We start from the raw sequence: 26,634 nt of genomic DNA, 5'->3' as shown, positions 1-26,634 counted from the left end.
ACATTTGTTAAGCGTTCATTCATTCACTTATTAATCTATTAGGAGAAACAGCTGTCCCACACAACCCAATAGACTTTAAAATGGAGCTCAAGAAACAGTGGTTTTTCCAAAAGTAGAGTCTCATTGAATGCCAAATAGCTTAATACTCAGGACAAACAGAATCTTCTTTCTACCACATACCCCTATGTTCCCTTCAACCTTGTGATCTTCAGTTTCCTCAACTAAAATATAAAGGTAATAATGTTTCATATGGTTATTCTGAGAATCAGCTGAAATAATGAATGTATAATATCTACTACTATTACCTAGAATATGGTAGGTAGAAAGCAAATGACATTTTTTAATAAGTTCTGTTTATGTGTTTATTATTTATTTATTTATATTTATTTTGGCTGCACTGGGTCTTAGTCGTGGCATGTCGGCTCTTAGTTGTGGCATGCAGACTTCTTAGCTGCGGCATGTGGACTCTTAGTTGCAACATGCAAACTCTTAGTTGCGGCATGCATGCAGGATCTAGTTCCCCAACCAGGGATTGAACCCGGGCCCCCTGCATTGGGAACGCGGAGTCTTACCCACTGGATCACCAGGGAAGCCCCGCAAATGTTTATTATAAAACTCTTACTTCTAAACATCAAGTTGCAAGCATAATGGAAAATCAGCCAAAGGCATTTAAAAGTAATGCTGTTAAGTGTTTAGAACTATATTATACAAAATAGTGTACAAAATTGTACACTAAGTACTATGATTTGAAATTGTGACAATTTTCATACATAAATCATTTCCTAAAGTTAATAAAAATGAAGTCTTTATAATTACAAGAATTCTTTCTTCTTATCAGAAAGGTGCAAAATTTTACTATCCATAAATCTCATTAAAACTTAAATTTTTACATGCCATTAGAAAGTGACAGGGAATATTTATCCAACAAAGTACAGTAGAGACTAATAAAAATAGTACCCAACCTAGGAGTCTCTGTAATTATTTATTATACAATTTTTCAATAACCTTGGAAGTAATGAAACACGTTTCATTTCTATATGTGTATCAGAAAGTTAACATTCCTTTGTTGATGCTGATACTGATTCTTGGTCTAAATATTAAAGCAGAACAAGATGAGAAAAGGAAAACCAATCCCATTAGTGGCCAAGATGGTGGAGCAGGAAGGCCCTGAGCTCACCTCTTCCCACAGGCACAGCAAAATTACACCTATTTACAGAGCAACTATCGATGAAAGAACAACCCGAAACTAGCAGAAATGATTTTCCCAACAAAATATATTAAGAAAGAACCACAACAAGATGGATATGAGGGGCAGAAATGTGGTACAGTCAAGACCCATACTCCTGGGCAGGCAACCTGCAAATGGAAAGATGATCACAACTGCAGAGGTTCTCCCCAAGAAGCAAGGGATCCGAACCCGACTTCGGGCTTCCCCAACCCAGGGATCCTACAGCAAAAAGATGAGCCCCAAACGTCTGGCTTTGAAGGCCAGTAGGACTTGCATGTGGGAGAGCCAGAGGGCTGTAGGAAACAGAGACTCTATTCTTAAAAAACTCAGGCAAAATCTCCCATGCTCTGAGACCCAGAATAGAGGCAGAAATTTTAAAAGAGCCTGAGTCAGACCCATTTGCTGATTTGGAGAGCCTCCTAGAGAGGAAGGAAGCAACTGAGTTTCCCCATGAGGACACCAACACGGGTGGCACCCTGTTTGGTGAGCTTGTTCTAATACAAGGACACTGGTGTTGGCAAGCACCAATTTGGAGTTCTCCCTCTAGCCTGTTAGCACTGGGGGATTACCTGCCCACCAGCCAACTGGCCCTAGCCCTGGGACACCCCGGGCACTACAGTCAGCCATACCAGCACCCAGTCCCACCAACCAGCAACCTGGCACCAGACCTGGGAACCCCCAGGTCCCAGAGCCAGATGACCCAGAACCTATCAACACCCATGAGCAAACCAGCACCAGTGCAGGACCCCCAAGAAACACAGCCAGGTGCACCAGTAGGCCAGCAGCCTCTGAACTAGGCAGGGACTGGCAACCAACCAGGCCAGAGATCAGCCTGTATACCAGAGTGCCCCCAGTAGTCGGCCCTGCCACAACAGAAAGGCCCATGCAGCCCTAGAGCATATAACTCTAAAGACCGCAGGGGAATGTGCTGCTGGGACACATAGGACAACTCCTACATAAGACCATTTTGCCAAGATCAAGAAATGTAACCAACCTACCTAATACAGAGAAATAAAAACAGAGAATTAGGCAAAATGAGGGAATAGAGAAATATGCTCCAAACAAAGCAACAAGACAAAACCCCAGAAAAATAACTAAGCAAAGCAAAGATAAGCAATCTACCCAATAAAGAGTTGAAGGTAATGGCCATAAAGATGCTCAATGAATTAAAAAGAAGAATTAAAGAACACAATGAGAAGTTTCGCCATTAGTAAACTCAATGAATATGCATTCAATTTAATTTTAAATTTCAGGTTTTAGCTTTAAAAAGTAGATTAAACAAAATTGTTCATCTCAGCTCTCTCCCAAAACCTCAGTAAAATGACAGTAAGTAAAAAAACTGTAAATTAATTAATAAACCTACATAGTCTAGGAAAAGGTAATTTAGATACCAGCAGACAATAATCACTTAAAACATTTGGAAGCTTGAAGGCAAACAGATAAATACTAAAACCTATCTACAAGCAGAGAAGCCAACAAGAGTCAATTTTTAACACAAACCCCTAGCAAATCATAGGAATTCAAGGTATCAGGAGTTCAAGAAGGCCTGCAGGCAATATGATCCTACATACAGAAAATCCTAAAGACTCCACAAAAAAAAAACTATTAGAACTAAGAAATAAACTCACTGAAGCTGCAAGACACAAAAGCAATATTAAAAATCAGTTGAGGAGGGGGTGCCTTCAAGATGGCAGACAAATGAGACATGGAGATCACCTTCCTCCCCACAAATACATCAAAACTACATCTACATGTGGAACAACTCCTACAGAACACCTACTGAACACTGGCAGAAGAACTCAGACTTCCCAAAAGGCAAGAAACTCCCACATACCTGGGTAGGGCAAAAGAAAAAAGGAAAAACAAAGACAAAAGAAAAGAGACAGGACCTGCACCTCTGGGAGGGAGCTGTGAAGGAGGAAAAGTTTCCACACACTAGGAAGCTCCTTCACTGGCAGGGACGGGGGGTGGGTGGGGGAGAATCTTCAGAGCCACGGAGGAGAGCACAGCAACAAGGGTGCAGAGGGCAAAGCAGAGAGATTCCCACACAGAGGATTGGTGCCGACCAGCACTCACCGGCCTGAGACGCTCATCTGTTCACCCTCAGGGGCAGGGGGGGGCTGGGAGCTGAGGCTCAGGCTTCAGAGGACAGATCCCAGGGAGAGGACTGGGGTTGGCTGGGTGAACACAGCCTGAAGGGGGCTAGTGTACCACAGCTAGGAGCGAGGGAGTCCGGGAAAAAGTCTGGACCTGCCTAAGAGGCAAGAGACCACTGTTTCGGGGTGCACAAAGAGAGGGGATTCAGAGCACCGCCTAAACGAGCTCCAGAGACGGGCGCGAGCTGCAGCTATCAGCGCAGACCCCAGAGACAGGCATGAAATGCTAAGGCTGCTGCTACAGCCACCAAGAAGCCTGTGTGCAAGCACAGGTCACTATCCACACCTTCCCTCCTGGGAGCCTGTGCAGCCCGCCACTGCCAGGGTCCCGGGATCCAAGGACAACTTCCCCAGGAGAACACACAGCGTGCCTCAGGCTATTGCAACGTCTGCCGCCGGAGGCTCGCCCCGCATTCCATACCCCTGTCTCCCCCGGGCCTGAGTGAGCCAGAGCCCCCTAATCGGCTGCTCCATTATCCCTGTCCTGTCTGGGTAGGAAACAGACGCCATCAGGTGAGCCACACGCAGAGGCGGGGCCAAATCCAAAGCTGAACCCCAGGAGCTGTGTGAACAACGAAGAGAAAGGGAAATTTCTCCCAGCAGCCTCAGGAGCAGCAGATTGTATCTCCACAATCAACTTCATGTACCTTGTATCTGTGGAATACCTGAATAGACAAAAAACCATCCCAAAATTGAGGTGATGGACTTTGGGAGCAACTGTAGACTTGGGACTAGCTTTCTGCATCTAATTTGTTTCTGGTTTTATGTTTACCTTAGTTTAGTATTTAGAGCTTATTATCATTGGTAGATTTGTTTATTGATTTGGTTGCTCTCTTTCTTTTATTTTATATATATATATTATTTTTTCCTTTTTCTCTTTTTGTGAGTGTGTATGTGTATGCTTCTTTGTGTGATTTTGTCTGTGTAGCTTTGCTTTTGCCATTTGTCCTAGGGTTATGACTGTCCATTTTGGTTTTGTTTTGTTTTTTTCTTTGTTTTTTTAGAATAGTTTTTAGCGATTTTATCTTTGGTGAATTTTTTTTTTTTTTGGTTTGGTTGCTCTCTTCTTTCTCTCTTTTTCTTATTATATTTAATTTTTTTATTTCTAATAATTTTTTCCATTTTTTTTTCTTTCTTTCTTTCCCTCCCTCCCTCCCTCCCTCCCTCTCTCTTTCTTTTTCTCCCTCTTCTTCTGAGCGATGTGGCTGAAAAGGTCTTGGTGCTCTGGCCGGGTGTCAGGCCTGAGCCTCTGAGGTGGGAGAGCCGAGTTCAGGACACTGGTCCACCCGAGACCTCCTGGCCCCATGTAGTAGCAAACAGTGAAAGCTCTCCCAGAGATCTCCATCTCAACGCTAAGACCCAGCTCCACTCAGCGACCAGCAAGCTACAGTGCTGGACACCCTAAGCCAAACAACTAGCAAGACAGGAACACAAACCCACCCATTAGCAGAGAGACTGCCTAAAATCATGATAGGTTCACAGACACCCCAAAACACACCACCATACGTGGTCCTGCCCACCAGAAAGACAAGATCCAGCCCCATCCACCAGGACACAGACACCAGTCCCCTCCACCAGGAAGCCTACACAACCCACTGAACCAACCTTACCCACTGGGAGCAGATACCAAAAACAACGGGAACTACGAACATGCAGCCTGCGAAATGGAGACCCCAAACACAGTAAGTTAAGAAAAATGAGAAGACAGAGAAACACACAGCAGATGAAAAAGCAAGGTAAAAGCACACCAGACCAAACAAATGAAGAGTAAATAGACAGTCTACCTGAAAAAGAATTCAGAGTAATGATAGTAAAGATGATCCAAAATCTTGGACATAGAATGGAGAAAATACAAGAAACATTTAACAAGGAACCAGAACTAAAGGGCAAACAAACAATGATGAACAACACAATAAATGAAATTTAAAATTCTCTAGAAGATATCAATAGCAGAATAACTAAGGAAAAAGAACGGATAAGTGACCTGGAAGATAAAAAAGTGGAAATAACTACCGCAGAGCAGAATAAAGAAAAAGGAATGAAAATAATTGAGGACAATCTCAGAGACTTCTGGGACAACATAAAATGCACCAACACTCAAATTATAGGGGTCCCAGAAGAAAAAGAGGAAAAAAAAGGGACTGAGAAAATATTTGAAGAGAGTATAGTTTAAAAACTTCCATAATATGGGTAAGGAAATGGTCAGTCAAGTCCAGGAAGCACAGAGTGTCCCATACAGGATAAATCCAAAGAGAAACACACCAAGACACATAACAATCAAACTATCAAAAATTAAATACGAAGAAAAAATATTAAAAGCAGTAACGGAAAAGCAACAATTAACGTACGAGGGAATTCCCATAATGTTAACAGCTGATCTTTCAGCAGAAACTCTGCAAGACAGAAGGGAGTACCAGGACATATTTAAAGTGATGAAAGGGAAAAACCTACAACCAAGATTACTCTACCCAGCAAGGATCTTATTCAGATTCGACGGAGAAATTAAAACCTTTAGAGGCAAGCAAAAGCTAAGAGAATTCAGCACCACCAAACCAGCTCTACAACAAATGCTAAAGGAACTTCTCTAGACAGGAAACACAAGAGAAGGAAAAGACTTACAATAACAAGCCCAAAACAATTAAGAAAATGGTAGTAAGAACATACATATGAATAATTACCTTAAATGTAACTGGATTAAATGCTCCAACCAAAAGATATAGACTGGCTGAATGGATACAAAAACAAGACCCGTACATATGCTGTCTATGAGAGACCCACTTCCGACCTAGGGACACATACAGACTGAAAGTGAGGGGATGGAAAAAGATATTCCATGCAAATGGAAATCAAAAGAAAGCTGGAGTAGCAATTCTCATATCAGACAAAACAGACTTTAAAATAAAGACTATTACAAGAGACAAAGAAGGACACTACATAATGATCAAAGGATCAATCCAAGAAGAAGATATAACAATTGCAAATATTTATGCACCCAACATAGGAGCACATCAATACACAAGGCAAATGCTAACAGCCATAAAAGGGGAAATCGACAGTAACACAATAATAGTCGGGGACTGTAACACCCCGCTTTCACCAATGGACAGATCATCCAAAATGAAAATAAATAAGGAAACACAAGCTTTAAATGATACATTAAACAATATGGACTTAATTGATATTTATAGGACATTCCATCCAAAAACAGCAGATTACACTTTCTTCTCAAGTGCTCATGGAACATTCTCCAGGATAGATCATATCTTGGGTCACAAATCAAGACTTGGTAAATTTAAGAAAATTGAAATCGTATCAAGTATCTTTTCTGACCACAACGCTATGAGACTAGATATCAATTACAGGAAATCTGTAAAAAATACAAACACATGGAGGCTAAACAATACACTACTGAATAACCAAGAGATCACTGAAGAAATCAAAGAGGAAATCAAAAAATACCTAGAAACAAATGACAAGGAAAACACGATGACCCAAAACCTATGGGATGCAGCAGAAACAGTTCTAAGAGGGAAGTTTATAGCAATACAATCCTACCTTAAGAAACAAGAAACATCTCAAATAAACAACCTAAGCTTACACCTAAAGCAATTAGAGAGAGAAGAACAAAAAAACCCCAAAGTTAGCAGAAGGAAAGAAATCATAAAGATCAGATCAGAAGAAAATGAAAAAGAAATGAAGAAAATGATAGCAAAGATCACTGAAACTAAAAGCTGGTTCTTTGAGAAGATAAAATTGATAAACCATTAGCCAGACTCATGAAGAAAAAAAGGGAGAAGACTCCAATTAATAGAATTCGAAATGAAAAAGGAGAAGTAACAGCTCACACTGCAGAAATACAAAGGATCATGAGAGATTACTACAAGCAACTCTATGCCAATAAAATGGACAACCTGGAAGTAATGGACAAATTGTTAGAAAAGCACAACCTTCTGAGACTGAACCAGGAAGAAATAGAAAATGTAAACAGGCCAATCACAAGCACTGAAATTGAAACTGTGATTAAAAATCTTCCAACAAACAAAACCCCAGGACCAGATGGCTTCACAGGTGAATTCTACCAAACATTTAGAGAAGAGCTAACACCTATCCTTCTCAAACTCTTCCAAAATATAGCAGAGGGAGGAACACTCCCAAACTCATTCTACGAGGCCACCATCACCCTGATACCAAAACCAGACAAAGATGCCACAAAAAAAGAAAACTTCAGGCCAATATCACTGATGAACATATGCAAAAATCCTCAACAAAATACTAGCAAACAGAATCCAACAGCACATTAAAAGGATCGTACACCATGATCAAGTGGGGTTTATCCCAGGAAGGCAAAGATTCTTCAGTATACGCAAATCAATCAATATGATAAATCATATTAACAAACTGAAGGAGAAAAACCATATGATCATCTCAATAGATGCAGAAAAAGCTTTCATCAAAAATCAACACCCATTTATGATAAAAACTCTCCAGAAAGTGGGCATAGAGGGAACCTACCTCAACATAATAAAGGCCATATATGACAAACTCACAGCAAACATCATTCTCAATGGTGAAAAACTGAAAGCATTTCCACTAGGATCAGGAGTGAGACAAGGATGTCCACTCTCACCACTATTATTCAACATAGTTTTGGAAGTCCTCACCACGGCAATTAGAGAAGAAAAAGAAATAAAAAGAATCCAAGTTGGAAAAGAGGAATTAAAACTGTCACTGTTTGCCAATGTCATGATACTAGACATAGAAAATCCTAAAGGTGCCATCAGAAAACTACTAGAGCTAATCAATGAATTTCGTAAAGCTGCAGAATACAAAATTAATACGCAGAAATCTCTTGCATTCCTATATACTAACAGCAAAAGATCAGAAAGAGAAATTAAAGAAACAACCCCATTTACCGCTGCAACAAAAAGAATAAAATACCTAGGGATAAACCTACCTAAGAAGGCAAAAGACCTGTACTCAGAAAACTATAAGATACTGATGAAAGAAATAAAAGACAACACAAACTGATGCAGAGATATACCATGTTCTTGGATTGGAAGAATCAATATTCTGAAAATGACTATACTACCCAAAGCAATCTACAAATTCAATGCAATCTCTATCAAATTACCAATGGTATTTTTCACGGAATTTGAACAAAAAAATTACAATTTGTGTGGAAACACAAAAGACCTCAAATAGACAAAGCAATCTTGAGAAAGAAAAATGGAGCTGGAGGAATCAGGCTCCCTGACCTCAGACTATACTACAAAGTTACAGTAACCAAGACAATATGGTACTGGCACAAAAACAGAAATATAGATCAATGGAACAGGATAGAAAGCCCAGAGATAAACCCATGCACATACGGTCACCTAATCTATGACAAAGGAGGCAAGAATATACAATGGAGAAAAGACAGTCTCTTCAATAACTGGTGCTGGGAAAACTGGACAGCTACATGTAAAAGAATGAAATTAGAACACTCCCTAGCCCCATACACAAAAATAAACTCAAAATGGATTAAAGACCTAAACGTAAGGCTGGACACTATAAAACTCTTAGAGGAAAATACAGGCAGAACACTCTTTGAAATAAATCGCAGCAAGATCTTTTTTGATCCACCTCCTAGAGTAATGAAAATAAAAACAAAAATAGGGGATTCCCTGGTGGCGCAGTGGTTAAGAATCCGCCTGCCAATGCAGGGGACACGGGTTCAAGCCCTGGTCCACGAAGATCCCACATGCCATGGAGCAACTAAGCCTATGCGCCACATCTACTGAGCCTGTGCTCTAGAACCCGCGAGCCACAACTACTGAAGCCTACACACCTAGAGGCCGTGCTCCACAACAAGAGAAGCCACCGCAATGAGAAGGCCACAAACGGCAACAAGAGTAGCCCCCGCTCACTGCAACTAGAGAAAACCCGCATGCAGCAACAAAGACCCAATGCAGCCCAAAATAAATAAATAATTAATTTTTTTTTTAAAGTATGGATACCAAGGGGGGAAGGGGGAAGCGGGATGAAGTGGGAGTTTGGGATTGACATGTATACACTACTAGTATAAAACAGATAACTAATGAGAACCTACTGTATAACACAGGGAATTCTACTCAATGCTCTGTGGTGACCTAAATGGGAAGGAAATCCAAAAAAGAGGGGATGTATGTCTACATATAGCTGATTCACTCTGCTGTACAGCAGAAACTAACACATTGTAAAGCAACTACACTCCAATAAAAGATTTTTTTAATTTTTTTAATTTAAAAAAATTTTTAAAAGATAGAAAAAAAAGAAGCAATCCCACTTACAATAGCATCAAAAACAATAAAAAGAGGAATAAATTTAACCACAGAAGTAAAAGATCTATACACCAAAAACTATAAGACACTGAGGAAAGAAACTGAAGAAGAACATACATAAATGAAAAAATATTCTGTGTCAATAGATTGGAAGCATTGATATTAATAAAATACACATACTACTCAAAGCTACCTATAGATTCAATGCAATCTCTATCAAAATTCCAATGACATTTTTCACAGAAATAGAAAAAAACAATCCTTAAATTCATATGGAACCACAAAAGACTCTGAATAGCCAACATAATCTTGAGAAAGGGCAAAGTTGGAGGTAAAAAAAAACAAAAAACAAAAGAATAACTGAGAGTTCAGAAATAAACCCATGAATAAATGGTCAAGTAATATCTGGCAACAGAGTGAAGAATACTCAATAGGAAAAGGACAGTCTCTTCAGTAAATGGTGTTGGAAAAACTGGATATACACATGCAAAAGAATTGGACCCCTATCTTAAATAACTCACAAAAATTAACTTGATATGGATTAAAGACTTAAACAGTGAGACCTGAAACCATAAAATTCCTAATAGGGAAAATGTACCCTGACATTAGTCTTAGCAATTATTTTTTGGATATAGTGCCAAAAGCACAAACAAGAAAAGCAAAAATTAATAAGTGGGACTACAAACTAAAAAGCTTCTGCACAACAAAGAATCAACAAAATGGCCAGGTAACATTTGGAGTAGGAGAAAATACAACTGACCCTTGAACATCATGGGGTTTAACATGGCATGTGCCAACCCTCCATGCAGTCGAAAATGTGCATGTAACTTACAGTCAACCCTCCACATATGCAGTTCCTCCATATTGTGGCTCCTCCGTATCCGTGGTTCCACACCCACAAATTCAATCATCCAAGGATTGTGTAATACTATAGTAATAAGCACTACTGAAAAAACTGGCATATAAGTGGATCCTTGCAGTTCAAACCCATGTTGTTCAAGAGTCAATTATACTTGCAAACCATATTATCTGATAAAGAGTTAACATCCAAAATATATACGGAACTCATACAATTCAAATAGCAAAAAACAAACTGACTAAAAATCAGGTAGAGGACTTGAATAGACATTTTTCCAAAGAAGACATACAAATGGGCAACAGGTACATAAAAGGGTGCACAACATCACTAACCATCAGGGAAATGCAAATCACAACCACAATGAGATATCATCTCACACCTGTTAGAATGGCTATCATCAAAAAGACAAGAGATAACAAATGCTGAGAAGGATGTGGAAAAGGAACCCTGGTGCACTGGTGATGGGAATGTAAACTGGTAGAGTCAGTATGGAAAACAATAGGGAAGTTCCTCAAAAAACTGAGGAACTAGAACTACCATACAATCCAGCAATCCCACCGCTGGGTATGTATCCAAAGAAGATCAAATCACTATCTCAAAGATATCCCATGTTCACTGCAGCATTACTCACAATAGCCAAGACATGGAAACAACCTGTGTCCATAGACAGATGAATGAACAAAGAAAATGTGAGCTAGATATAGATATATCTCACACAAACACAATGGAATATTATTCAGCCACTTGAAAGAAGGATATTTTACCATTTGAGACAACATGGATGGATCCTGAGGGCACTGTGCTAAGTGAAATAAGTCAGAAAGAGAAAGACAAACACTGTACGATCTCACTTATATGTGGAATCTTTAAAAAAAAAAAAAAAAAAAAAAAGCCAAACTCACAGAACAGAGAGTACAATAGTTGCCAGGGGCTGAGTAGTAGGAGAAATGGGGAGATGTTAGTCAAGGCGTTACAAACTTCCAGTTATAAGATGAGTAAGTTTCAGGGATGTAATGTATGGCATGGTGACTACAGTTAAAAATACTGTATTGTATACTTAAAAATTGCTGTGAGACAACTGGAGAAGAGAGAACCTGCACACCACAACTAGAGAGAAGCCCGCACCCCACAATGAAGAGCCCACGCACTGCAACGAAAGATCCCACATGCCTCAGTGAAGATCCTGCATGCTGCAACTAAGACCCGATGCAGCCAAAAATAAATAAATATAAAATAAATCTTAAAAAAAAATTGCTGTGAGAGTAGAGCTTTAATGTTTTCACCATAACAACAAAATGGTAATTATGTGAGGTAAAATATTTGTTAACTAACCTTACAACAGTAAACATTTCACAATATATATGTATATCGAATCATCACACTGTACACCTTAAATTTATACAATGTTATATATCAATTTATATCTCAACAAAGCTGGGAAATAGGGGAAAATGTAAGGTCTAGGTGTGGTATGGGGTTGAAAACAAAAGGACTACTTGAAACTCTTTAAGAAAAATAGTCAAAACACTGCAGTTCTTCTTTATTCTGCCCACAATGTAAGACAAACATCCCTCTACCCCCACGCTATCAGAAAAACCAAGGGTCATTCCCTGGGGAGTTTGGACAAGGCGAGTTCAGGATTCAGGGACCCACACTTTGCTGAGGACAGAGATGAACATCAAACTAAGAACAGAACCCAATACCTAATCCTACGGGGCTGGTGATGCAAATCAGAGCTTTGACAAATGTAACACCCACATAACATATAACACCCATATTTCATTAAGAGACAGAACTTTTCAATCACCCTAAAAGTTCCCTCATGTCTCTTTCCAGACAATCCTCTCCCAGAGGTAATCACTATCCTGATTTGCATCACCATAAATCTGTAATGTTGCTTGTTCTTTCATATAAATACAATCAACCAGAATATAATCTTTTATATCTGGCTCTTTTGTTCAACACAATATTTTTTAAATTCATACATGATGTTCTATCTCTACATTTTTATCTATTTTTACAAGGATCTCCTGTTTTTAAGCAAATTTTTTACTGATATGTAACATCCATAAGTATGCAAATCATTAGTCTATAGCTAAACAAATTTACAAGGAGTATGTACCTATATGCCCACCACCCAGTAAATAAAATATTAGCAGCATCCCAAAGCCACTCATGTCTCTTACAGTCACTAACACACACACAGACACACCTTCAAATTGAATGTGATAAATAAAGGAAAATGGATGAATTGCTGCTACACACAACGATATCACAGATACGTTCTTGATTTAAAAAGCCAGATATAAAAATTAAAATTAAAATTAAAAAAAATTAAAAGCCAGATATAAAAGTGGTTATCTAACTACTCTCTGACAAACATCACCAGCTATTAGTTTTACCTGGTTCTGTATTTTATGTACATGAAACCATAACAGCATGAACTCTTACATCTGCCTCCTTTTGTAAAGATTCTATCTGTGATGTTCATCTGTATTGTTGTGTGTAGCAATAACTCATTCATTTTCCTTCTTGTGTCACTTTCAGTTATCTGAATATATCATAATTTATCTGCCCATTCTACTGCTGATGAGCAGTTTGTTTTTTTACAGTTCACAGCAATTATGAATACAGCTGCTAACATTTTACATATGTATTTTGCTGTTGGATTTACACCATGAGTAGACATGCTGGATCATAAGGTACCCATACATTCAACTTTTGTAAATAGTGCCAAAGAGTTTTCCAAAGTAGTTAAGCCATTGTCTCTCCCACCAGCAGTGTATGGAAGTATCAGTTGTTCCACTTCCTTACCAGCACTTGGTATTGCCAGTGTTTTGAACTTCAGTCATTCTAGTGCTGTGTGGTGATATCTCATTGTGGTTTTAATTTGCATTTCCCTGATGACTGAGACTGAATACCTTCCCATATGTTTATGAACCATCAGAATATCTGTTTTGTGAGGAGCCTATCCAAGCCTTTTGCCCATTTTTCTACTGAACTGTCTTATTTTGTTTTATTGAGTTATAATTAACATATAATATTATATTAGTTTCAGGTATACAGCATAGTGATTTCATATTTTTATACATTATAAAATAATCACCAAAATAAGTTACCATCCATCACCATAAAAAGTTGCTACAATATTATTGACTATATTCCCTATGTGTACATTACATCTCCATGACTTATTTATTTTATAGCTGGAAATCTGTACCTCTTAATCCCCTTCACCTATTTCATCCGTCCCTCCACCGCCTCCCCTATGGGAACAACCAGTTTATTCTCTGTATCCATGAGTCTTTTCCTGTCTTGTTTTGTTTCTTTTCTTCTTTGTTTTTTAGATTCCACATATGAGTAACATCATACCATATTTGTTTTTCCTGTCTGATTTGCTTCACTTAGCATAATACCCTCTAGGTCCATCCATGCTGTCACAAATAGCAAGATCATATTCTTTTTTATGGCTGAGTAATATCCCAGAGTAATGGACACTTAGATTGCTCCCATATCTTTGCTAATGTAAATAGTACTTCAATGAACATAGGGGTACATATATCTTTTCAAAACACTGTTTTCATTTTCTTCTGATAAAGACCCATAAATGGAATTGCTGGATCATATGGTAGTTCTATTTTTAATTTTTTGAGGAACCTCCATACTGTTTTCCATAGTGGCTACACTAACTTACATTCCCATCAACGGTGCACGATAGCTCCCTTTTCTCCACATCCTTATCAACACTTGTTGTTTCTTGTCTTTTTTATAACAGCCATTCTCACAGTTGTGAGGTGGTATCATTACGGTTTTAATTTGCATTTCCCTGGTGTTTAGTGATGTTGAACATCTTCTCATGTGCATGTTGGCCATCTGTATGTCTTCTTTGGAAAAATGTCTACTCAGGTCCTCTGCCCACTTTTTAATTGGGTTGTTTGGGTTTTTTTGACAATGAGTTTTAGGAGTTCTTTATATATTTTGGATATCAACCCCTTATCTATTATTGGCAAATATATTCTCCCATTCAGTAGGCTTTTTGTATTGTTGATGGTTTCCTTCGCTATGCAAAAGCTTTTCAGTTTGATGTAGTCCCATTTGTTTATTTTTGCTTTTGTTTCCCTTGCCTGAGAAGACAGATCAAAAAAATACTGCTAAGACCAATGTCAAAGAGCATACTATCTATATTTTCTTCTATGACTTTCATGGTTTCATGTCTTACAATTAAGTCTTTAACTGATTTTGAGGGGGGGTTTTGTATATAGTATGAGAAAGTAGTCCAGTTTGATTCTTTTGCATGTAGCTGTCCAGTTTTCCAAACACTATTTATTGAACAGGTTGTCTTTTCTCCACTGTATATTCTTGCTCCTTTGTCATAGATTAATTGACCATGTAAGTATACGTTTATTTCTGGGCTCTTTACTGTGTTCCACTGATCTATGTGTCTGTTTTTGTGCCAGTACCATACTGTTTGGATTACTATATGTTTGTAGTACAGTTTCAAGCCTGGGAGCATGATACCTCCAGCTTTGTTCTTCCTTCTCAACATTGTTTTGACTATACAGGGTCTTTTGTGGTTCCATGCAAATTTTAGGATTATCTGTTCTAGTTCTGTGAAAATGCCTTTGGTATTTTGATAGGGACTGCACTGAATCTGTAGAATGCCTTGGGCAGTATGGTCATTTTCATGATATTGATTTGTCCAATCCATGCACATAGTACATCTTTCCATTTGTTTGTCTTGTCTACAATTTCTTTCATCAATGTCATAGTTTTCAGAGTACAGGTCATTCACCTCCTTGGTTAAATTTATTCCTAGGTATTTTACTCTTTTTGATGCAATTATAAATGGGATCACTTTGTTAATTCCTCTGATAGTTTGTTGTTAAAATAGAGAGATGCATCAGACCTTTATACATTAATTTTGTATCCTGCAATTTTTCTGAAGTCACTTATTGAAGTCAGTTTTTGAATAACAATTCACTTACTGAATAACAATTTTTTGTGTGAAGTCTTTGGGGTTTTCTACATATAGTATCATGCCACCTACAAACAATGACAGTTTTATTTCTTCCTTTCCAATTCTGATTCCTTTTTTTGTTTTTGTTTTTTTGCCTAACTGCTGTGGCAATAACTTCCAATACTATGTTGAATGAAAGTGGTGAAAGTAAGCATCCTTGTCTTACTCCTGATCTTAGAGCAAAAGCCTTCAGACTTTCTCCATTGAGTATGATGTTACCTGTGGGATTTAACGTATGTATGGCCTTTATTATGTTGAGGGAGGTTCCCTCTATACCTACTTTGTTGACAGTTTTTGTCATAAACAGACATTGAATTTGGCTAATGCATTTTCTGCATCTATTGATATATGATTTTATTCTTCAATCTGATAATGTGGTGTATCTTGTTGATTGATTTGCAGATATTGTACCATCCTTGCATCCCTGGGATAAATCTCACTTGATCATGGTGTATGATCCTTTTAATGTATTGTTGAATTTGATTTGATAATATTTTGTTGTAGATTTTTGCATTTATATTCATCAGTGATACTGGTCTGTAATTTTGTGTGTGTGTGTGATGTCTCTGGTTTTGTTATCAGGATGCGCTGGCCTCATAGAATGAGTTCAGAAGTGTTCCTTCCTCACTGATTTTTTTGAATAGTTTGAAAAAGAAAAGTGTTAACTATTCTTTAAATGTTTGGTAGAATTCGCCTGTGAAGCCATCTGGTCCTGGACTTCTGCTTGTTGGAAGTTTTTTATTACTGATTCAATTTCATTACTGGTAATCAGTCTGTTCATATTTTCTATTTCTTTCTGATTCAGTCTTGGGAATTTGTACGTTTCCAGGAATTTATCCATTTCTCCTATGTTATCCATTTTATTAGTGTATAATTATTCATAGTAATCACTTATGATCTTCTGTATGTATGGTGTTGGTTGTAACTTCTCCTCTTTTATCCTTGATTTTATTTATTTGGGCCCTCTCTCCTTTTTTCTTGATGAATCTAACTAAATGTTTATCAATTCTGTATATATTTTCAAAGAACTAACTCTTAGTTTCACTGATCTTCTCTATTGTTTTTTAGTCTCTATTTCAGTTATTTCCACTCTGATCTTTTATTTCCTTTATTCTACTAACCTTGGGCGTTGCTTGTTCTTCTTTTTCTAGTTTCTTTAAATGTACATTTTGATTGTTTGAGATTTTTCTTGTATCATGAAGTAGGGTTGTATCACTATGAACTTCCCTCTTAGAACTGTTTCATCTTCATCCCACAGATTTTGGATCACTGTGTTTCCATTTTCACTTGTCTCCAGGTAATTTTTGATTTCCTCTTTGACTTTTCAATGACCCATTGATTGTTTAGTAGCATGTTGTTTAGTCTCCATATGTTTGTGGGGTTTTTTTTTTTTTTCAGTTTTCTTCTTGTAGTTAATTCCTAATTTCTTACCAGTGAAGTCAGAAAAGATGTCTGACAAATGCTGGAGAGGGTGTGGAGAAAAGGGAATCCTCTTACACTGTTGGTGGGAATGTAAATTGGTGCAGCCACTATGGAGAATAGTATGGAGCTTCCTCAAAAAACTAAAAGTAGAATTGCCATATGATCCAGCAATCCCACTCCTGGGCACGTATCTGGAGAAAACCATAATTCGAAAAGATACACGTACCCCTATGTTCACAGCAGCACTACTTACAATAGCCAAGATATGGAAACAACCTAAATGTCCACCAACAGATGAACGGATAAAGAAGACATAGTATACATATACAATGGAATATTACTCAGCCATAAAAAAGAATGAAATAATGCCATTTGCAGCTAAATGGATGGACCTAGAGATTATCATACTAAGCGAAGTAAGTCAGAAAGAGAAAGACAAATACCATGTGAAGACAAGTCCTTTATCAAATAGCTCTTTCACTCTGTGACTTGTCTTTTCCCTCTCCTTAATGATATCTTTTGAACAACATATCTTCATTTTAATAAAGTACAACTTATCAATAAAAAATCTTTGTCTACCCCTAGGTCAAAAAGAATATTTTCCTATGCTTCCTTTAAGGTGCATGATTGTTTTACATTTCACATTCTACCATCCATCTGGAATTGAATCTGGAGTATATGCTGTGAAGTCAGGTTCACGATTCATTGGTTTCAATATTGACCCAATACCATTTATTGACTAGGCCACCATTTTTCATTCCAATCAGCCCAGCATCACTTATTGTAAAGGACATCATTTCCCCACTGCACTGCAATACCACCTTTTTCATATATCACTGGATGATAAACATGATGGTCTATTTCTGGACCCTCTGTTTCATTATTCTGTCTTTGCCCCCAAACCACAATGTCTTAATTTATAATAGTCTCATTTCTAGATCTCAGTGGGAAATCTTTCAATATTTCACTACTGAATATGATGTTTGCTGCAGGCTTTTAGATATCCTTTATCAGATTAGGAAAATTCCCTTCTATTCTTATTTTGCTATGAGTTTTTTTATCATGAAGGGGTTTTTATTTATACTTCTGCTTTAAGAAAATTATTAAAATGCATCCTGCACTAGAGCTCCCTTTCCAGAAAAGTGTACTCCCCAACTTAAACAGTTCCTGGGTTATAGTAGGTTGCACTTACTCCCATACCCATCTGAACAGTAACTGGATCAGAGTTCTACTTCCATGTGTACTATCTCCATGCCCACATACCAACATTTCTACTCTGTTATATAATTTGAGGTGGCTTCTAGTCATGCTGAACTGCTATCAGTTTTGGTATCAATTTTGTTTTTGTCCATGCTCTGATTTTGGGTGATTTCTCCGGAACTGTATTTTTTCCACATATCTTGCTGATTTCAGTGCATAATTTTGAAGAACGTGATATTTTTCAATAATGCATAAATATTATAGCAGAAATACCCAAATATATCACAGAAGAAGACAGTCAGGCCAAACTTCATTTGAGCACATTTACTGCCTTGTTTTAATTACGACTGATCATGTCCAGCCAATCAGACAGAAACATACAAATGAACTGATTACAATTCAATTCTATTCAAATGCAGATAATCAGTAAATATTATCTATTTGATTGTAGGAAATCAAAAATAAGTATTTGATATAGTATGTAAAAATCATGTTCTGATTGACATGTGTACACTGATGTGTATAAAATTGATGACTAATAAGAACCTGCTGTATAAAAAAATAAATAAAATTTAAAAATTAAAAAAAAAAAATCATGTTCTGACAGCCAACAATAGTTATTTGCCACTTTTAGATTAGAGCCAAAATAGCTCATCCTTTATGCTGAACATAGATCAGGAATGATTTTATAGCAGTGTATCATAATGTGATTAATTACGGCTTCAAAATGATTGCTTATAACCTCGTACTACAAAATAAATGCATATCATACTGCCAAAAATGATCACCATTTGTGTTTTACAATTTATGGGTCCACTTACCTTCACATTTTTCAAGAATCTGGACTGTTTCTCCTATTTCTAAGACCAACCCTTGAGGGACAGATCCTCGAAAGCTGCATATCACTAGAAAAACAAGGATAAACATGTCAATTAGCATTTTAAAATACTGGGACAGGGTCAGTGTCAATGAAATTAAGCACTAAATTTTCTTAAGTATATACTCTCCCTTCTAATTCATTTTTCAAATATGTAAGTCTCTTTCAACTTAATCTATATTTTGAAAGGTAATATTAAATGGTTCAGAACACTGAAGCATACTTTGGCAGAATCACTATTACTTAGAGGTGTGTGCATGCATGCATGTATGTGAAAACATTTCTGTAAACAGAGTCTCCCTCTCTCTCCCCCTCAGCATATCTTGTGTTTGCCTGTTCTTTCTGGTCAAGTATGTATCAATTAAGAAAAAATGAACATTAGAAGCTTATTATCTACTATAAACAGACAAATAGATATTTTTAAAAGGATCACCAAATAAATATGATTATGCTTTGAAAAACAGAATCCCCATAATAAAAATAAACAAAAATTAATGAAGTAAAAAGCAAATGTACAACAGAGAAAATCTATACTCATCAAAATCCCACATACTTTTATTTTTAGAAAACTGATAAAATGATTCTAAAATTTACATAATACAAAGAACCAAGAAAAGCCTTGTCAATCTTAAAGGAGGTACACTATCACATACTAAGCCTTATAATCTAAAATTAATTCTTTGAAAATACTAACACTGATAGACACGTAGGCAAGACGGATCAAAAAAAGAGAGAGCGAGAAAAGGTATAAATTATCAGTATCAGCAATAAAAACATTAATGTAATTAATAATTAAATGATGTATAAAAGGACATTAGATAAAACTTTATAACAAAAATTTAGAAAATTTAGAATAGATGGATAAATTTGTAGAAAGATCAACTTTACAAAAACTGACAGAGCAGTTAAAAACCTGAATAGTCCTGTATCTATTAAACAAAAGTGAATCTGTAATTAAAATTTTCCCACAAATGAAATACCAAGTCCTGACTACTCTACCAGCGAATTTGTCCAAACATCTGGAGAAGAAACACCAACCACAAATAAATCCCTCCAGGAAATAGGGAAAAGAGAATTCATTTTTAACTCAGCATGAAAATAAAAGCTGACAAAGACATTATAAGAAAAGAAAGTTACAGGCCAATCTGTCTCATGATCACAGATAGAAAATCTTTTTTAAAAAAAAACAAACAACCCAATCCAAAAATGGGCAGAAGACCTAAACAGACATTTCTCCAAAGAAGATATACAGATTGCCAACAAACACATGAAAGAATGCCCAACATCATTAATCATTAGAGAAATGCAAATCAAAACTACAATGCGATATCATCTCACACCGGTCAGAATGGCCATCATCAAAAATCTACAAACAATAAATGCCGGAGAGGGTGTGGAGAAAAGGGAACCCTCCTACACTGTTGGTGGGAATGTAAATTGATACAGCCACTATCGAGAACAGTATGGAGGTTCCTTAAAAAACTAAAAATAGAACTATCATACAACACAGCAATCCCACTACTGGGCATTTACCCTGAGAAAACCATAATTCAAAAAGAGTCATGTACCAAAATGTTCATTGCAGCTCTATTTACAATAGCCAGGACATGGAAGCAACCTAAGTGTCCATCAACAGATGAATGGATAAAGAAGATGTGGCACGTATATACGATGGAATATTACTCAGCCATAAAAAGAAATGAAACTGAGTTATTTGTAGTGAGGTGGATGGACCTAGAGTCTATCATATAGAGTGAAGTAAGTCAGAAAGAGAAAAACAAATACCGTATGCTAACACATATATGTGGAATCTAAAAAAAAAAAAAAAAAATCGTCATGAAGAACCTAGGGGCAAGACAGGAATAAAGACGCAGACCTACTAGGGAATGGACTTGAGGACACGGGGAGGGGGAAGGGTAAGTTAGGACAAAGTGAGAGAGTGGTAGTGTATATATGGACATATATACACTACCAAATGTAAAATAGATAGCTAGTGGGAAGCAGCCGCATAGCACAGGGAGATCAGCTCGGTGCTTTGTGACCAGCTAGAAGGGTGGGATAGGGAGGGTGGGAGGAAAGGAGACACAAGAGGGAAGAGATACGGGAATATATGTATATGTATAACTGATTCACTTTGTTATAAAGCAGAAACTAACACACCATTGTAAAGCAATTATACCCCAATAAAAATGTTAAAAATAAATTAATTAATTAATTTTTTAAAATAAATAAAAAATAAAAAGCAAACTGGGAATTCCCTGGTGGTACAGTGGTTAGGACTCGGCACTTTCACTGCCATGATTCCCAGGTTCGAGTCCTGTTCGGGGAACTAAGATCCCGCAAGCCATGTGTTCATGCATGCATGCATGAATGAATGAATGAATGAATAAATAAATAGCAAATCAAATCCAACTATATATAAAAAGAATAACCATGACCAATTTGGGTTTATTCCAGAGAGCAATTGGTTTAATGTTAAAAAAATCAATAAAGGGGGAAAAAAATCACATGATCATATCCATAAATGCAGAAGTGGCATTTGATAAAATTCAATGTCTACTCGTGACTAAAATTCTTAATAATCTAAGAATAGAAGGGAACTTCCTTAATATGATGAAGGTTATGTACAATGTATCTATAGCAAACATCATATATATTAGTGAAATACTCAGCATTTTATCACTAAGGTTAGGAATAAGAAGAGCACGTCCACTACCATTTCTATTCAACATTACACTGATGGGCCACCCTGTGCAAATAAAGCCGAAAAAGAAATAAAAGGTATAATGATTAGAAACAAAGAAATAATAGTATCATTATCTGCAGGCCTGAAAAAATCCCAAAGTACCTAGACATAAACCAACACAGAAAATATGTCAATGTGTAGCAAGGTCACTAGATACAATATGAATTTTTTTAAGTCTATATAGGAACAAACAACTACAAAATGAAATGTTTTAGGAATATACAATTTATAACAGCATCAAAAATGTCAAGTAACTATAAATAAATCTAAGAGACATATGGAAGAACTCTATACAGAAAACTGTATGACATTATAGTAAAAGTCTAATAAATGAAGGCATACATCCTATTCATGAATTCCAAGACTCAACAGTATAAAGATACAGATTTTCCCCAAATTGATCATTAGATTCTATGCAATCTCAACCAAAACCCCAATAGACATTCTGTGGAAATCAATAAACTGATTCTACAATGTGCATAAAAATGCAAAGGATGAAACTGAGGAATATATACTACCTAATATCAGCCTTTCCACTGTTGAAAAAAAAAAAAAGCCCAAGCTATAAAATTGTGTGTGTGTGTGTGTGAATAGCATGAGCCTATTTGTATGTGTACATATATATGTATATATTTAATCTCTACTGAAGATATCAAATTTGCTTACTGGTTACTAAAGACAACACTTGTGTCCCCCCAAAATTCCTATGTTGAAACCTAATCCCCAGTATGATGGTATTTGGAAATGGGGCCTGTGGGAGGTGATTAGGTCATGAAAGTGGTTCCTTCATGTATGGGAGTAGTACACTTATAAATCAAGACCTCAGAGAGATCCCTCTCCCCTTTCACCATGTGAGGACACAGAAGTCGGCAGTCTGCAACCCTGACAAGGGCCTTTATCCAAACCTGACCATCCTGGCACCCTGATCTCAGACTTTTCAGCCTCTAGAACTACAAGAAATAAATGTCTGTTATTTAAGCTACCCAGTCTATAATATTTTTTTTATAGCAGTCTGAACTGGACTAAGACACTGGTAATTAGTATGCTCTTATTAAAGTATTTGGCTATATTTCTAAATAGTAGTAGCATTATTCAATCTTCTGCAAATGTTGTAAATTCCCCATGGAAAACAAAATTCTGAACAAACACAAATAACAAAGCAGTTAGACCAACTTCTACCATTTAATGCCATACAGATTTGGAAAATGTTAAGAAACAGCAAATACTCAACAGCATCCTCCTTTAAGTACCAAGTGCGGAAAAATAGTCTTCCCTAGGATTTACTGGGTTGAACCCTTCATCACAGTGGAGAAAAAATCATGTTCCAGCATCTCTCAAATCCTTGCAGGCACCCACATATTAACAATGAGACAGGTGTCCTAAGGTCAAAAGTATGCAATCTCTGAGCCATAGCTTATAGTAAAACTACAATGAATTGCATGAGCATTTAGGAATTTAACTTCACCAGATCTTCTACGTACTCCCTAACAAATTCTTTATCGAAAGCCTTGCTATTATTTCAATCTCCAAAGCATTCATCACTCCTGTCTTCCTAACCTCCGTCACTAATTGACAAGAACATTAAAATTACCAACGGCTTTCCTTGTTTGAAATTGGGTGTTTCATGCCTATTCAGAGAACCTATGTAAACTTTCCACTTTAATAACTACCTTCATTCAACACTGGCTTTCAAGTGATTTTTTAAATTAATGTATAAGTAGAAAAGAAAAAAATTATATTTGCTAGAAAAGCAAGAGGCTCAAAAGAAAGCAGATCTTTCTCCCTGTAATCATGGATCTACTTTCAGGCCTATACTCTGTTTGCTGGAATATCACAAAGAATAAACCTATTAGTTATAGATCGTTTCACTCTATTCTCCTCTGTGTCTGTCAGGTACATTAGAAGTTACTGGTCACTGCGAGCTTCAAGAATTTGAAAAAGAATAGATACATATATATGTATAATTGAAACACTTTTCTGTACACCTGAAACTAACACAACATTGTTAATCAACTATACTCCAATATAAAATAAACATTTTTTAAAAAGAAAGAAAATAATCTCCACCTACAAAGAATTTATCATTTCATTGGTGGTGGCAGGGGAAGGAGTGTGAGATGAGAGGGAAAAAATGCATGATCCGTATGATGTTGCAAGATTTGTTTGCCCCTGAGATCCACTTTCTACCCTCCTCCACACCTCGCTCTATACCCCGGAGAGCCTGCCCTCTCGGGCAGCATCAACAGCCTCCTCCTTGCCCCGTGGCTGGTTGGGTAAATCAGGTGGAGAACACTGCCAGATGCTGGAGAACAGGCGGACAATAAGGTTGGGATGTTTATTCCTGCTGGGCCCTGGGAGTTGGCTGCATCCCTCTGCTGAAGGCCACAGCTCCTGTGAGTTTCTGTAACTGTTCCCTCACTTGCCCCTTCAGTCCTAGTGGTGGAAGCAACCACCGGGGTACTGCACCCTATTCGTTTCCCTAGCTCCTGCCTCACCTTCAGAAGTAGTCCCTTTATTAAACCCTGTTCAGACTACCCCATTTGACTGTGCAATCTCTTTCCTGCCCAGACCCCGACGGATAAATACAAACATAATGATAACAGCAGCTCTTTGCAGCTTCGTAACCTTTTTTACCTTTTGAATCCAAGTTCGCCTGGACCCCTGTAATGGCCTCCTAAGCGATTGCTCACACCCACCAGTGCCCCTTCTCAGCCCATTCTCCAAAAAAAACAAAAAACAAAAACAAAACAAAACAACAAAAACTATGCCCTTTACCATTATTCTTTCAGTTTTGTGCCATCTTAATCCCCAAGTAATTAAGAATTCATCAGTGGCAAAATAAGATTGAAGACGTTTGAAAAACATGTTAACAGAGAGAAATACTAATTTTAAAAATTTTACAGATATTTAGCTTGAAATTTTTCATACTGTGTTAAGTAGAAAAAGATTATAAACAATATTTATACAATGATTCTATTTTTTGTGGAATATACAAATAAAAGAGGTTGCAACTAGGTTATAAGAATATTTTTATCTGCCTCTTGTTCTGCTTACCTATTTTGTCTACAGTGTATACATACTTCTCTAATATTTCTACCTTTATATACATACCTATAAACACACACACACACACACACACACACACACACACGCACACACTCATGAGGGAAAGCTTAATCTTTGTTAGATCATGAAAGAAGGGTCAAAAGATGCATTCTGAAGCAAATCCACTATACAATCTTTGATTGTTGTACCAGCCCACCCATATAATACTACAAAATCAAATCTCTTCTGATTTCAAAAATAAGTTGTCATGGTAATAGACTCATACTCCAAACTGACTTTGTATCAGTGTGGCTCAGAGAAAAATATCTACCTCTTTCCACTCAATTATTTCCCCCACCAACTCAAACAAAAGATACTACAAGAACTGTACTGCAGGATTGACCCATATTATTCTGCCTCCTTTACTATTACATTAGTTTTCTTCTTTCTAACTGTTTACATAGATATTTCATTTATCATATACTAGTTTCATAAATATAAAGAATGTATTTCTGGAACATTATTCTGTTTCAAGTATAAATCATTCTTGTTCCAACATCCCACTTTTAATTGCTATTACCTAACATGGTAATGTTAAGTACCTCCCCCCATTACTCTTTTAAGACTAAGCTCCTATGTTTGTTTTTTTCTTTTTTTTTTTTTGGCTGCATTGGGTCTTCACTGCTGTGTGCGGGCTTTCTCTGGTTGTGGCGAGTGGGGACTACTGTTCGTTGTGGTGCATGGGCTTCTCATTGCAGTGGCTTCTCTTGTGGAGCATGGGCTCTTAGGCGTGCAGGTTTCAGTAGTTGTGGCACACAAGCTCTAAAGCGCAGGCTCAGTAGTTGTGGCGCACGGGCTTAGTTGTTCCACGGCATGTGGGATCCTCCCGGGCCAGGGCTCGAACCCGTGTCCCCTGCAGTGGCAGGTGGACTGCGCCACCACGGAAGCCCACCTATGTTTCTTCTTACAGACAAACTGGAGAAAATGATTATAAAATTCAGTGAAAGGTACTGGTGGCATTTTGATTGGATCACATCAAACCTATAAACTCGTTTGTTCTGAACAAGTAATGGATTTTACTACATGTAAAACTTTTTAGATGTCCATATATAATATCTAAAACTTCTGAAAGAAAAATGGAAAAATGCCAGCAAGAATCAAAATGTTCTACATTCAGTATGGACATAGTTTTTACAATCAAAAAGAAAAACACAGACTTTTTTTGCCCATAAGAAAACTGGGCGAAAGATACAAATAGGCCAAAAAACACATGAAAAAATATTAACCACTGTAACAAAGATTGCTAAAAAGTATCATTTTTATTTTTTTATCAGATTGTCAAAGATTAATACCCAAACAGTGCTGATAAAGATGTGCACATACATGACCAGAACACAAAGTGTAAGATTTTTTTCTTAAAAAGGTGGTAGAAATGGGTCCATTTTAAGATTTCACATGCTTTGACACAATTCCACTTCTAGAAATCAATACTCGATAACCATCAAGTAAATAAATATATATGCAGCAAGATCTGCAGCATACTGTTTTCTATAATAGCAAAACTGAGCTATAAATTAACAAAAAAAAGCCCTAAAAATGGAAAGTAAAATGAATTAAATAAACCTAGATGTACAGCCAAGTTAGTAGCATAACCAAAAAGAGAGGAACTATTCCAAGTAATGTCAAAAGAAAGTAATTTGACCAAATATCCCTAATGGAATATATTCTAAGGATAAAAAGAACTTCAAAAAAATCTTAATCTGCTTTCACTAATCATACTGT

General features: G+C 37.0%; 1 protein-coding gene across 4 annotated transcripts in view; it reads right to left on the bottom strand.

Moving 5' to 3' along the window:
• DOCK3 (dedicator of cytokinesis 3) overlaps window positions 1–26,634 on the bottom strand; it is a 390,231-nt gene that overhangs the window by 331,656 nt on the left and 31,941 nt on the right. For all 4 annotated transcript variants that reach the window (XM_082414877.1, XM_082414876.1, XM_082414875.1 and 1 more), the window contains exon 2: window positions 19,006–19,089. In XM_082414877.1, coding sequence (XP_082271003.1) covers window positions 19,006–19,089 — 84 coding nt within the window. The remainder of the gene's footprint in view (window positions 1–19,005; window positions 19,090–26,634) is intronic.

The sequence above is a fragment of the Balaenoptera physalus genome, assembly GCF_965194825.1.
Source record: "Balaenoptera physalus genome assembly, chromosome: 11".
Classification (NCBI taxonomy): domain Eukaryota; kingdom Metazoa; phylum Chordata; class Mammalia; order Artiodactyla; family Balaenopteridae; genus Balaenoptera; species Balaenoptera physalus.
This window is presented reverse-complemented; position numbering and strand designations above follow the sequence as displayed.